Source organism: Amaranthus tricolor, chromosome 12, assembly GCF_026212465.1.
Source record: "Amaranthus tricolor cultivar Red isolate AtriRed21 chromosome 12, ASM2621246v1, whole genome shotgun sequence".
Lineage (NCBI taxonomy): Eukaryota > Viridiplantae > Streptophyta > Magnoliopsida > Caryophyllales > Amaranthaceae > Amaranthus > Amaranthus tricolor.
In genome coordinates this window covers 8,332,926-8,345,826 of record NC_080058.1, presented here as the reverse complement: position 1 = coordinate 8,345,826, position 12,901 = coordinate 8,332,926, and the positions used below count along the sequence as shown (strand labels likewise).

The window sequence follows — 12,901 nt, the reverse complement described above, 5'->3', positions numbered from 1 at the left end:
ATTAAAGAATACAGATACTCTTATATTCTTTTAGAACCATCATGTTACATTGAATAAGAGTACTTGTAATGTGCAGTGTTTTAACATTATGTTCAATAGCGTTATTGACCATTCAATTGTTGTTTAAAATTTATCCATAGAATATATTTTATTACTTCCGTTCTGAAATTGTGAAAATAGATCTTACTTAGGTAGAAGATCTAACGTCAAAAATTGATCACTTTTAGGTCAAAATTAATTTTTTTTTATTTTAGTTGATCTATTTAAAATTTACTTTAAGTTGAAATTCATATATTTAAGGTCAAAATTATTACTTTTAAAGTTAAATTGAATTTTATTCTTTGATTCCAGGAAGAGCGACTATTTTTATTTTTCAAAATATAGCTTTTGGACCGGTGCATATTGACGGTCTCAATATGCGACTATCACTCCAAGTTTTTGTGTTTTCTTTATGGTGAACATAAGTATTAAATATCAAACTTTACGTTGATAATTTATTCATTTATATTAATCTAATCCTTAAGACTCTTTTTAATAATTAATAAATAATAATTAAAAAAAAATTTACCTAGAATAATTCAAACTATTTGTGATTTTTCTACGATGATCCCACTTATTGATTAACCATGAATAATCCCAACTTTAACGGGTATTTGCATAGAGTAAATTTAGGTAACCCGATGACCTACTATAGTGGGTAATTCACCAAAAAAATAAACCGAATATTAATTTAAAATTAGAGAAAAATTTTAAAATTTTACACAAAAAATTCTAAATAATAAAAAAAATCATAAATTTTTTTAACAATTTTATCGACATTTTATTTTAATTTATCTTTTCTTTTTAAGATAAAACTTACTATAGTTATTTATCCGGTCACCGGATTTACTCTAGGAAAATATCCTTAAAGTTAAATTATTTATGATTAATCAATAAATAAAATTATTGTAGGAAAAGATTATTTAAGGTAATATTTCATTAAAAAAAATATATACATGCGGTTGTGATGTTATGGTGCACAGAGAACTGATGAACTTCAGCAGCACACAATAAAAATCAACTGCCCAAAGGCCAAAACCCTAATATTTCCTTTTCATTCCACTTTCCACCATCGAAGAGGGAATTTCTACGCACTCCCATCCCAAAACCCTATTTCAGAGCAGCAGTAGCGGCGGGAAGGAGCAACAATGGTGGTTTTCTCTTCTCTTTCTCTTTAGCTCTCCCACTCTCCTCCATTATCTTCTTAACTCAAACTTCTATGATTAAATTTACAGGGAATCGATTTGACGGCAGGAGGTAAGTCGAAGAAGACGAAAAGAACAGCACCAAAATCCAACGATGTTTATCTCAAACTACTTGTGAAACTCTACCGTTTCCTCGTACGTAGAACTGGTAGCAGCTTCAACGCTGTTGTTTTGAAGAGGCTTTTCATGTCTAAGATTAACAAAGCTCCTTTATCTCTTTCTCGCCTTATCACTTACATGAAAGGAAAGGTACATCTCTGTTTCTTTTTCTTATTCCTTATTGTTTTTGGTTTGTAAATTTGGTTCAAAAATAGATGGAATATGGTGTAGGAGGATAAGATAGCGGTAATAGTGGGAGCAGTGACGGATGATTGCAGAGTGTATGAAGTTCCGGCATTGAAAGTGACAGCATTGAGGTTCACTGAAACAGCTCGAGCTAGGATCGAGAAAGCTGGTGGTGAATGTCTTACTTTTGATCAGCTTGCTCTTAGAGCACCTCTTGGCCAGAACACTGTATGTATTTCTTTCTTTTATTTGGTTATTCATTCTCCTATTCTTCTTTTTAATGTTTTATTTTTTAATTTGTAATTGTTTTTTTTTGGGTATATAGTAAGTAATTTGTAAAGTTAGATGTACATCATTTATATGATTGTGTTGGATGATGCTCCAAAATTAGTTTTTTCTATTTTTACGGTAGTTGTTGACTTAGTGGTTAGTAATAGTGGGAATGAATAACTTAGCGAGTTTATGTATGGGGGATTTAGTTGTTCACTAGGACTATGGTGTAGTGGTTAATTAGTAATGAATAATCGTTTGAATTTTGTAAGTGTGAAATATATAAAAACGTAAACTTTTTGCTTGTTCAAGTACATGGTATCTGAGCTCCAGGTTTCGATCCTAGGAAAAAATTAAATCTTTCACACTAAGTATTTGATTGGTAAAATATGAAAAAAAGAAAAAATTAGTTACATATGGTCGTTGAATGTTAGTATTTATTGAGTGTTGTGAATATTTGTCAAATGTGATAAGAACTTCATAAAAACTATGTCATGTTATTGCTGAGTATTGATCATATTGTTTGCGTGAGAGCATTAGCTGGTTTAGATGGCATTGCAAGTTGCTTTGAGAGTTTGTCAAGTTGGTTACAAAAAAAGAGATTTTTGGGTTTCTTTTTAGTTCGTTAAAAATATTGTTAAGAGTATAATGAAAAGGAGGATTTGCTGTAATTGAAGTTCATGCTCAACGTAGATATCAGTTGTAGGATAATTTGATATCAATTTGAAAGAGAGAAGTGTTTTAAAATGTCAAAGTTGGTGATTATCTGCATCAACAAGTTTGGTGATAAAAAGTGAACATAACTACAAGTTATGGAGAGAAGTGCTCCATTGATGGTTGATAATAATGTGCATCAACAAGTGTAATTGATGGTGAGGAGAAGTACATACAGAGTGAAGAGGAGTGTTTTACAAATTATGGAGAGATGAGCTCCATTGAAATGAAGAGGCAAATTTTGGAGCAAGTGGCTGAATTGGATTCTGCTCCAAAATTACTTTTCCTATTCTTACATTGGTTAGTTGTGATGTTGATGGTTGGTAGTTTTGGCGATGGGGAATGAATAAGTTAGTGGGTTTATGTCATAGAAAGTTAGCTGTTTACGAGGATTATGATATAATGGTCAATTAGTAATAGATTAGTGGTTTAGTTTTACTTGGTTAGAAGTTTATTTATAAATAGATGTATTTTGTAAGTGTGTGAATTGTTAAAATTAGTATTTTGGCCTTTTCAAGTTTCTCTATCTTATTTTCTGTAAATATTCTACACGATTTTAAAAAAAGAGATAAATTTGAACAAGCCAAAAGACTACATTTTATACACTTACGAAATATATTAAACGCGTTATTTATAATGTAAAAAACTCAAAACCAACTAAAACTAGACTACTAACCCATTACTAATCGACCACTACACCATAGTCATAGTAAACAAGTTTCCCATAAACTTAGCAACTATTGTTGGAACAGAGAAAACTGATCTAGGAGCATAATCCAACTTGTTGTCAGGAGTTGCATTTTACATTGCCACAAAGCCGCTTAAGTGGCACCAACCAAGTAGCGTTAGGGGGATTGATGCATGCAACCCATATCGAGTAATGAAGATGTGGTTGCTTGTCATTGTTGTTAAGAGGGGTTTGATGAATTGGTATATAGCATGAGAAATGTGTAATGTGTAAATTGGGTTAATTGATTGTGACGAGTTCATATTGGTTTTCCTTTTTGATTTGATGAGCATAAGTTTTTTCACAACACATTTAGAGGGTTTTTGGTTTGTATTTTTAAAAGTATCGTAATTTGTGTTTTTTCACAACACATTTGATGAACATTTTTCGCCCCTTCCTTCGGAAATTTGTGTTTGTTTTTTTTGATGATATTCTTGTTTATAGTCCCACTAAGGCCTTGCACAAACAACATTTGACTACTGTGTTGCAAACTTTAATTGATTATCAATTGTTTGGTAATGCAACAAAGTGTGATATTGGCATGGAACAAGTGGCCTATTTGGGTCATGTAATTTTTGCTGGTGGTGTGGGAATGGATGAATCCAAAGTAGCCGCCATGCCCTCATGGCCTATTTCACAAAATTTGAAGCAGTTAAGCGGATATCTCAGGCTCATGGGGTATTATCGCAAATTTGTAGCTGGCTATACCCACATTGCAAAGCTTCTCACAGATCAGCTCTAAAACGACTCATTCTCTTGGACTACAACCGCTACTGCTGCATTCGAAGCCTTGAAGAAAGCTGCTATGTCAACAACCCCTGTGCTAGCTATGCCCATTTTCTCTAAGTCAGTCACTGTCTAACAGATGCTTTTGATACTGTTTTTGGGGGCTGTATTGTTACTGGATGGCCACCCTATCGCCGTCTTTAGCAAGACCCTAGGCCCTTGAGCCCAGCTAAAATCTATCTGTGAACGAGAATTGATGGCCATTGTTCTTGCGGTGATGAAATGGTGCCATTATCTTTTGCGCTGGCGTTTCTTAATCAAAACAGACCAAAGAAGCCTGCGGTTTGATATGGAGCAACGGGAAATTGGCGCCGAATACCAACGTTCGATTACGAAGTTAATGAGATTTGATTTTAATATCATTTAAAACCCGGGTCCATCTAACTTGCTCGCCGACGCACAATCCAGAAGGTCATCCATGGAATTTGGCACCTTAGTGAGCTCTCACAATATCCAATGGTTTGTCCTCCGATAGGAAAGTACTCAAAGACCATCATCTCATGCGGATTCAGAAAGCAGTTGCTGATGGCATCTCCCTTCCTACTGGATTTTCTTTACTGGATGATGCTTTGTACTACAAGGGTCTATATGTTTTCTCTCAGTCCTCACCTTTCATTCCTGTTCTTCATGAATATCATGACTCTCCTTTGGGTGGTCATGGGGGAGAATTGAAAACTTACTCTCATTTAGCATCGGAATGGTTGGTTCGGTATGCGGAAACAAATTCGCCGTTATGTCCAAGAGTGTACCATTTGCCAATAGCAGAAACATTCTCATCAATCTACTGCCGGTCTTTTGCAATACCTCCCCATTCCAAGCCAAGTTTGGGCCGATATCTCACTTGATTTTATTGAAGGCTTACCGAAATCACAAAGTTTTGATTTAGTGCTCCTCGTCATTGATCGTTTAACTAAGTATGGCCGTTTTTACCTCTTTGCTACCCTTTTACTGCTTTCACTGTGGCTGCTGTTTTCATTAAAGAGATTGCTTGCCTTCATGGGTTTTCTTCCACCATTCTCTGATCGTGATCGGGTTTTCCTTAACCAATTTTGGAAAGAGCTCTTTTGTCTTCTACAGACGAAACTCCTCCGAAGTACGGCCACCCTTAAAAGGATGGTCAGACGGAAGTCGTTAACAAGACTTTGGAAATTATGTTCGGTGTTTTATCAATTGTAACCCTAAAAAGTGGGCTGTGTGGCACCTTGGGCGAAATACTCTTACAATACTTTCCATCTTTTTTCCATCCTTATGACCCCCTTTCAATCTCTCTATGTCCGTGCTGCCCCTCACTTGGTTAGATTTCCTCACCTACTCCATCCTGTTGATAGTATGGAGGAGTTATTGGTGGAATGAGATGCTGTGTTGGATGAATTGCAATTTAATATGGCATGGGTTCAACAAATAATGAAATGGTATGCCGATAAGCATAAACGACAGATTTCATTTAACATTGGTGATCTTGTTTACATTAAATTACAACCCTACAGACAAAAATCTTTGCTACACGCATGAATCAGAAATTAGCCCCTCGTTTCTATGGTCCATACAAAACTGTACAAAAAATTGGGGCCGTTGCTTTTCGCCTGGATTTACCCCCCCCCCCTCAAGCCTCATTCATCCCACATTCCATGTGTCCCAGCTGAAGGCTGCTATAGGCTCAGCTACTGCCTCTGAGTTGCCACCACAGTTAACTGCTGAATTGGAACTTTGTGTGGAGCCTGCTGATCTTCTGGGCTACACCACTTCCCCCTTGGATGACTCTAGTGAAGTTTTGGTGCTGTGGCAGGGTTAGCCGCTTCTGAGGCCACTTGGGAGAACCTTCAAAGGTTGCAAGCAGCTTTCCCTTCTCATCACCTTGAGGACAAGGTGCCTTTGTCACCACGGGGTAATGTAATGCACTCAGGAGGAAGGCAGCTACTAACCTACAAGAGGCGTAACAAGATCAGTGGCATAAAAGATGCTGAGCAGTAATGAAGAAAGAGAATGCAGTTAGTTAAACGCCACATCAGCAAAAGGAATATTTTCTGTTAGAAATATACGTTGCACCTTGCATTGTAAATCGGTATCTAGAATTCTTCTAGAATGACCTAGCTGAGTTGTTTTGCTAGTCACTATAGCTAAATAATTGTAAATGTAAGGATCCAATAGGAATGAAAGAGCAGTTGTGTTTATCTTAATTGTTTAAAGCTATATTTTCAATTGCTTAGTTTCCTTTTTCCTAACTCTTCCTTTACTGATTCTTCTAATCCCGTTTAGCAGTTGTGTTTATCTTAATTGTTTAAAGCTATATTTTCAATTGCTTAGTTTCCTTTTTCCTAACTCTTCCTTTACTGATTCTTCTAATCCCGTTTAGTCTAACCTTTCTTCCCAAATTTCTTTCTAAACAGCCTTAAAACCTTACAAAAGCCTAAATTTTTTTTTCAGACTCATTTTTCCTATCACCCATCCAAGCCAATTGATCACAACATATTTTTTCTCCACTATTTATCTTCCTCATTTTCCTTGTTGAAGGTGGAAGGCTATGCTAATTTTTATGCACTTTGAGGGCAAGGTGGAGCTTCAGGCGGTTAGTATTGCAGTGACCTGATATTGGTTTACGAAGGGGTAATGTAGGTAATTACTATGTTAGTAGTAACTTGAGAAATAAGTTAGTATTAAGTGGTAGCTTTATTATAAATAGGGGGTTTTAGGGAGTTGTGGGAAATCATGAATATTGTTCTATCTTTTATTATTTTCTTTTAGGTTGTGATCTTTTTTTATCATCCATTCTATAATATAATTTCACTTTTGTCCTAAATTACTGTTTTAGTGAATCTGTCACTTCATAGCACCATCTTACTCCTGTTGCTTTTGAGATCTCTTTTGACATATGTAACCTGTCTCTGTGTCATCTATTCATGATATATTGGTTCCTAATTGTCCGCTGTAGCAAGGGACTTAGTGTATTATCGTTTTGTGATTGCCTTTCTATCTGTAAACTGCGAGGGATTGAGTGCACCAGTGTTTAGTCAAAAGTCGATACCCAGTTTAAGTTTAAGTTTAGCTTAGCTGTGCCTACGTAGCAACTAACAACATTGCTGTTAATTTTTGTAACTGACGCAGTGCTAGTTGGAGCCTTTCCGAATTATATTACTAATGTTATTCTTGCGTTTTATATCTTCATAGAAAGCTTTACGTATAAACTGGGCAGTGGACACTTGAGCATGTGTTCTTATGATCTTTATATCTTACTCTTGTATCCTTCTGTTTGCAGGTTCTTTTGAGAGGACCAAAGAATGCTAGGGAGGCTGTTAAGCACTTTGGTAAAGCTCCAGGTGTTCCACACAGTCACACTAAGCCATATGTGCGATCAGAAGGCAGAAAGTTTGAGCGGGCTAGAGGAAGAAGAAACAGCAGGGGTTACAGGGTTTAAGCTTGGATATCGTGTTGCTGAGGCTCTTCTGTTTTCAGTAGCAGTTAAAGGTTTTGCCCAAGTTATCTTACCATAAACAAGCATTTATCATCATTTGCAATTTTGTTGCCTTTATTGAATCCGACGACTTTCTCGTTATTGAAGTTCAAATTTATCAAATAGCATGCAACATTCTTTCGCCTGCTTTCTCACCCTCTCTGTCTTCATCTATTTGTTTATGTTTTGCTCTAGTTCTATTTGCATGTAGATTATTAATTAGTGCTTGAAACCATGCAAATTCTACCTGAAATTACATGCAATCGGATCATGAATCACCCTCGGATTTAAAGGATGAGGAATGTGAAGAACAAACCTTTCTAAGGATCGAGGAAATTGGTAAGATTGAGCTGAAAATAAGTTTTTTTCTAATGCTCATTGATCAAAATTCTACGCATACATGATACACCATTATTCATCATACCTTAAGTAACAAGTTAAGATAACAAGAGTTCAGAAGAACCATAACCCTTTCAAACACCGGTTCAGAACCTGTATGTAACAAAATATTCATACAAAATAAAGCAATTTTTAAACCTAAAACTTGCTAAAGAAATCAACAATATGTTGGTTGACATCCTCAGCTTTCTCTTGGTTAATGAAGTGCCCAACTCCTTCCATAACCACTACATCTTCAAGCAATGGAACGTCTTTCTTAAAGCCACCTTGGTGCACGTATTCCTTTACTCCAATCATATTGTATACCATGTCGAGATCACCCATCACGAGTTTTGCTGGTACTTTCAACTCCATGCCTTGCCATGGCGCTGTCAACTCCCAGTTCCTGCATTAAATTTTCATCCATAGATACTAACTCGACAACATAAATGTTTAAATGTTATTTTTTTAATGGGCAGACTAGAGAATTTCTACAAGCAACGAGAAAAAGGAATTATTAGAGAAACCCTCAACCACTAGTAGAGGTGTTCAATATAAACTCGACGACTCGATATTCATCCGACCTTGTAACCGAACCCGACTTGGCCCGACTTCAAAATTAATTTAAAAATCAATGCGGACACAATAACCGATTTTGAATCGACCCAAAGACCCGAATGAACACTTCTAACAACTAGGCTAACCCAAGATTCTCAAAAGTTTGTAAATGCTAAGATTACATTACCAGTCTAAATTGCGGTAGTGGTTCAGGGGTCCAGTGAAGCCGCTGCGTTCGTATTTGGAAGTATAGTAGTTGAGATCTTCTTCAGAGAACCATGTAGGTAAGGTTAAAGAAGTATGAGGGGACACCTCAAATGCTTTTCCTTTAGGTAGCTTAGGTGCCCCTGGATCTCTTGATGTCAGAATTTTCTTCAGCACATGTTTCACCCCATTTTCTGCTATTTCTGCTTCTATATCTCCAGGTTCCTACATTATGACACAACAATCACAACCCATAAGCATTTGCTGTGGAGTTTTGGCAATGATAGTCTTAATAAGAATTAAGACTTACCATAACGTTAGTCAGATTAATTTAAGTCGAATCATTTCCTGTCGGATTATTTTTAGATTGGGTCATATATTCGAATCGGGTAAATATCGGTTTGATTGGCCATTGGTGGTCAAGAGTTTTGAGTTATTTTTTTCATTGGTCAAATTTTTTCATAAATTATCATATAAGGTCTTTCCATTTTATAAAATTAAATCTACTGAACATATTATTTTCTTGATACAATATTGGTAATTTGGTATGTAATTGCATAAATTTCTTTAGATAATTTTGTATCAATCATAAAAAATTTTACTCATAAAATAACATAATTTATCATTCTGTATTGGATTGCAATAAATTAGAACCTAGTTGCATTGGGTCGTCAAACCGAAATACATACATGGTCGGTTCTGTAGAAAAAGACTGGAATCCTGATATTATCAGTAATCGATTCGTCCCTATTTAGTAAATAAAGAAAATTGCAGAACAGAAGAGAAGAGAAACATTATATATAAATCTTAAAAGTGTGGCATTGGAATCGTGATATGTTGTCCTGTAATTTAACCTTTTGGTTGAAATAATTTCTTAACTTGATATTTAATGTAAAAATCATTCAAAAAGACATGATAGAGTATAAAATTGGGCCTTACCTATTAATCGACCAATAATTTATATATGTGTACAGAATTAACTTGATTATCAATTAACATACTTTCTCCATCCTATATTACAACATTATAAGATAATGTACTATTTATTCATCACCTTTTGTTAATTAATTTTTAATGGATAAGTTAAAACCTAGTCAATTAGGTTCTTGTTTGATTCGTCTCAATGTAAATATTATTAGTAAATTTTTATAATTTTTTATTACACATAATTAGATATATTAAGGATTATATGTGCATTGAACTACGTAAAAAGTCAAATAGTGCAAGTCTTTTAAAACGGAAAAAATATATATAAATTTTTAATTAATTATTTAAATTATAACCTAAATAGGCTCGAGTCTAAATTTCACGTTGAAAATAATCTTTCTCAAAACAGAGTGGTGCAGTAATTCAATAATGCCGCATAAGACGTACCAAATCGCCCATATTTCATTTATTATTCTTTCAATGAAATTACAACCTCACCAGCGACATCCCCACAAATATGGAACCTGCAATTTGCTCTCAAATACTAATAACACTAAATGACTAATAACTTAGCCCCGTGAAATGACGATGTGAGTGAAATTCACTTAAGTCGCTTTGAGATTGCTACTGATATTAATAGATAGATTATAAGAAAAAATATCTCTATTATCGTCATCATTATATCCAGTGTATTTCGCTTATAGATTAACTATAATCAGGGTTTGAAAAGAGAAGAAAGACAACGACTTATACCCATAAAGAAGAGTGCGATTAAAGAGTCTCTCTGCTCAAGAACATGCAACTACTCGTAATTTACATACTATTTTTTATTAATATTTTTTTTATTAAATTTGTTGATATCAATACCTCATCGATCAGGACTTTATGTATTGTAAATAATTAAAGCTAATAAAAGCCTAATACTCAGGAGTTTCTGATTATATGCTTCAAAAAAAGATCAAGGTGAATAGGTGACATAAATGAATTAACATGAATGACACTTCATCTATCCCACCAAAACCAAATTTACCCAATAATTACTTAGAAAGGAAATAAAAAAGTTACTAAATTGATATTTTATAGAGAAGCTAAAATAATTTTATGTTGAGTAGATAAAATAAGTTAAATATATAAATGAAAATAGAACAATATATGAATTATACTCCCTTCGAATTAATTTAGATGTCCCATTTGCTTGGGCACGGTGTGGGGTCCATTACAAAGGGTAAGTAGTAAAGGGTAAGTAGTGAAGGGTAGTTGGGTAAGTAAGGTATATGGGGTATATTCGTAATTACTTGTGTGAACTAAGGATATTTAAGTAAAAAAAATTGACAAAAATAAAAATGGGACAACTAAAAAGACTTTGCCAAAAAAGAAAATGGGACAACTAAATTGGTTCGAAGGGAGTATAATTTTAGTACAATAAACAAAAACAGAGGGAGAAATTTTGTGTGACAAAGGGCTATAAGACAAATTTCATTCTTCAACTATCAAATTAGGATAAATAAATGTCTTAAATTATAATAATGAAATATCCTCAACTTCATTTTATTTTTATTTTATTATTATTGTTCATAAATTGTCACATGTATTTCTTAATCTCAAAGTTCATGTGAAAAATTAGATTTAAAACAATCTAGAGAGACTTTATTTGGGTGGAGAATCAAGCTAGTGTTGACTTTTAAATATACATTAAAGTAAAAAAAAAAAAAAAAAAAGAGAAAAGTATAACTGATTCATAAGAAAGTAACATACATATTACAGAGTGTCAACCAACTAAGTTGATAAAAAAAAAGGGGTGGTATTTAAGAAGTAACTTACAAGAAATTCATTTGAATAAGAAAGTACACAATATATATGAATGTCAACCATTTTCTTCGATGTTCTTTATTAATGGTATTCTTAAATTTTTGCACATTATTAATTGCACATTTAATGGTATTTTTAAGCTTTTTCAATTATCAATGGTATTTTCATATTATTGAGTGTTTTAAAACTGTAACCCACTCTAATTTTTTTCGTTCAAAATTATTTCAAACCATTAACTTTTTATTTATTTATTTTTTTTTTTAAGTTTTGAATACCGCACTCGTCCGCCTGAGTTTTTGCTGTCCTTAGTAAATGCCCTTATTAAAATTTATAATAATTTGTTCCTCTCTTCTATATTTAAACTTAAATTTATTCCTGAATTACATGACTCCATCCAAAGTAACTTCTTCCACTCTTTTCCAAACTCCATGAAAAGCAATCTCATGTGAAAGAAGACTATTTTAGTGTTTTAAAATTGCACGAGAAAAAAAAAACATTTATTAGGAAAAACAGATAAATAGGAGGAGATTAAAGAGAGAATTAACCTGAAATCTGCAAATATAATAATCATCACCAGAAAAAGCTCTGAGAGTCTGAACAGGTTTGAGCTTAGGATTCCTGGGCTTAAAAGGGACAGAAAGTGAGACAAAAGCCTTGACCCGATCAGGCCGAAACATGCAAAGATACCAGCCCACTAAAGCCCCCATATCATGGGCCACCAAAAATACTTGACCCACATTTATCAAATCAAGAAGCCCAATAATATCACCCACTAAATGAAAACAACTGTAACTTGACCTACAAGCTGGTGATTCAGTGTCACCATACCCCCTTAAATCTGGGGCTATTGCATGGTATCCCTTAGAAGCTAAGGCACTTATTTGGTGCCTCCAAGTGTACCATAATTCTGGGAAACCATGTAGTAATAAGACTACTTCACCTTCTCCTTTCTCTGCTATGTGCATTTTTATGCCATTTACTTGAACTGTTCTGTGTTCTATTCCTTCCATTTCTTTTTTTTTGGTCTCTAAAAAATAATGTTTGTTTTTTAGGGTGTTGAGAATTAAGAGAGAAAATGGGGTAATAAATAGGAATGGTGTACTTTGGAGAAAGGGGAATGGTTTGAAGCATTTATTGGGAAAGTTGGTATGATTCCTTGTGAAAGCTAGGGTTTTTTTTTTTTTTTTTTTTTTTTTTTTTTTTTTTTTTACTACTCCTATCCTATCTTATAAAGAGATCGTTGGAAGTAGAGCTGTCTTGAAAAATACGAAATTCAATGTAAAATTTTTATTTTGCGCCTTATTTATAGTAAATATATTTAATTTATTAACAATTTTAATATATTTTTTTTATTAATTTTTTAATATACGAGAGAAAAAAGAGATTTTATGTAATCGATCACCTTACATACCTAAAAAAAATACCTAAAAAAACCCCTCTTGTTGGGAATATCGAGTATGGGAAGGCATATATTGTTTCATAACTTCGTAAATGGTGTTTGTTGTATACCTTATGCGACTTTGTGGGGGTGGGTTTGCTTTTGAAGGTACT

The 12,901-nt window shown here is 33.9% G+C and overlaps 2 protein-coding genes across 3 annotated transcripts; one reads left to right on the top strand and one right to left on the bottom strand.

Annotated features, from left to right (window-relative positions):
- The first annotated feature begins 1,030 nt into the window (after positions 1-1,030).
- On the top strand, positions 1,031-7,623 carry LOC130828779 (60S ribosomal protein L18-2). 2 transcript variants are annotated; one of them, XM_057694773.1, is made up of 4 exons: positions 1,031-1,190; positions 1,275-1,493; positions 1,575-1,757; positions 7,280-7,623. In XM_057694773.1, exons 1-4 carry the CDS (start codon positions 1,188-1,190, stop codon positions 7,436-7,438), a joined length of 564 nt encoding a protein of 187 aa, XP_057550756.1. In that variant the 5' UTR covers positions 1,031-1,187; the 3' UTR covers positions 7,439-7,623. The 2 variants fall into 2 exon arrangements, with proteins under 2 accessions (XP_057550756.1, XP_057550755.1); XM_057694772.1 differs by lacking the exon at positions 7,280-7,623 and adding an exon at positions 3,770-4,387.
- A 229-nt stretch (positions 7,624-7,852) lies between these two features.
- LOC130828777 (uncharacterized) lies at positions 7,853-12,441 on the bottom strand. Its single transcript, XM_057694768.1, has 3 exons — positions 11,896-12,441; positions 8,598-8,839; positions 7,853-8,258 (listed from the first exon to the last, which is right to left on the bottom strand). The coding sequence occupies exons 1-3, from the start codon at positions 12,358-12,360 to the stop codon at positions 8,012-8,014; spliced, it is 954 nt and encodes a 317-aa protein (XP_057550751.1). The 5' UTR covers positions 12,361-12,441; the 3' UTR covers positions 7,853-8,011.
- Positions 12,442-12,901: the final 460 nt, after the last annotated feature.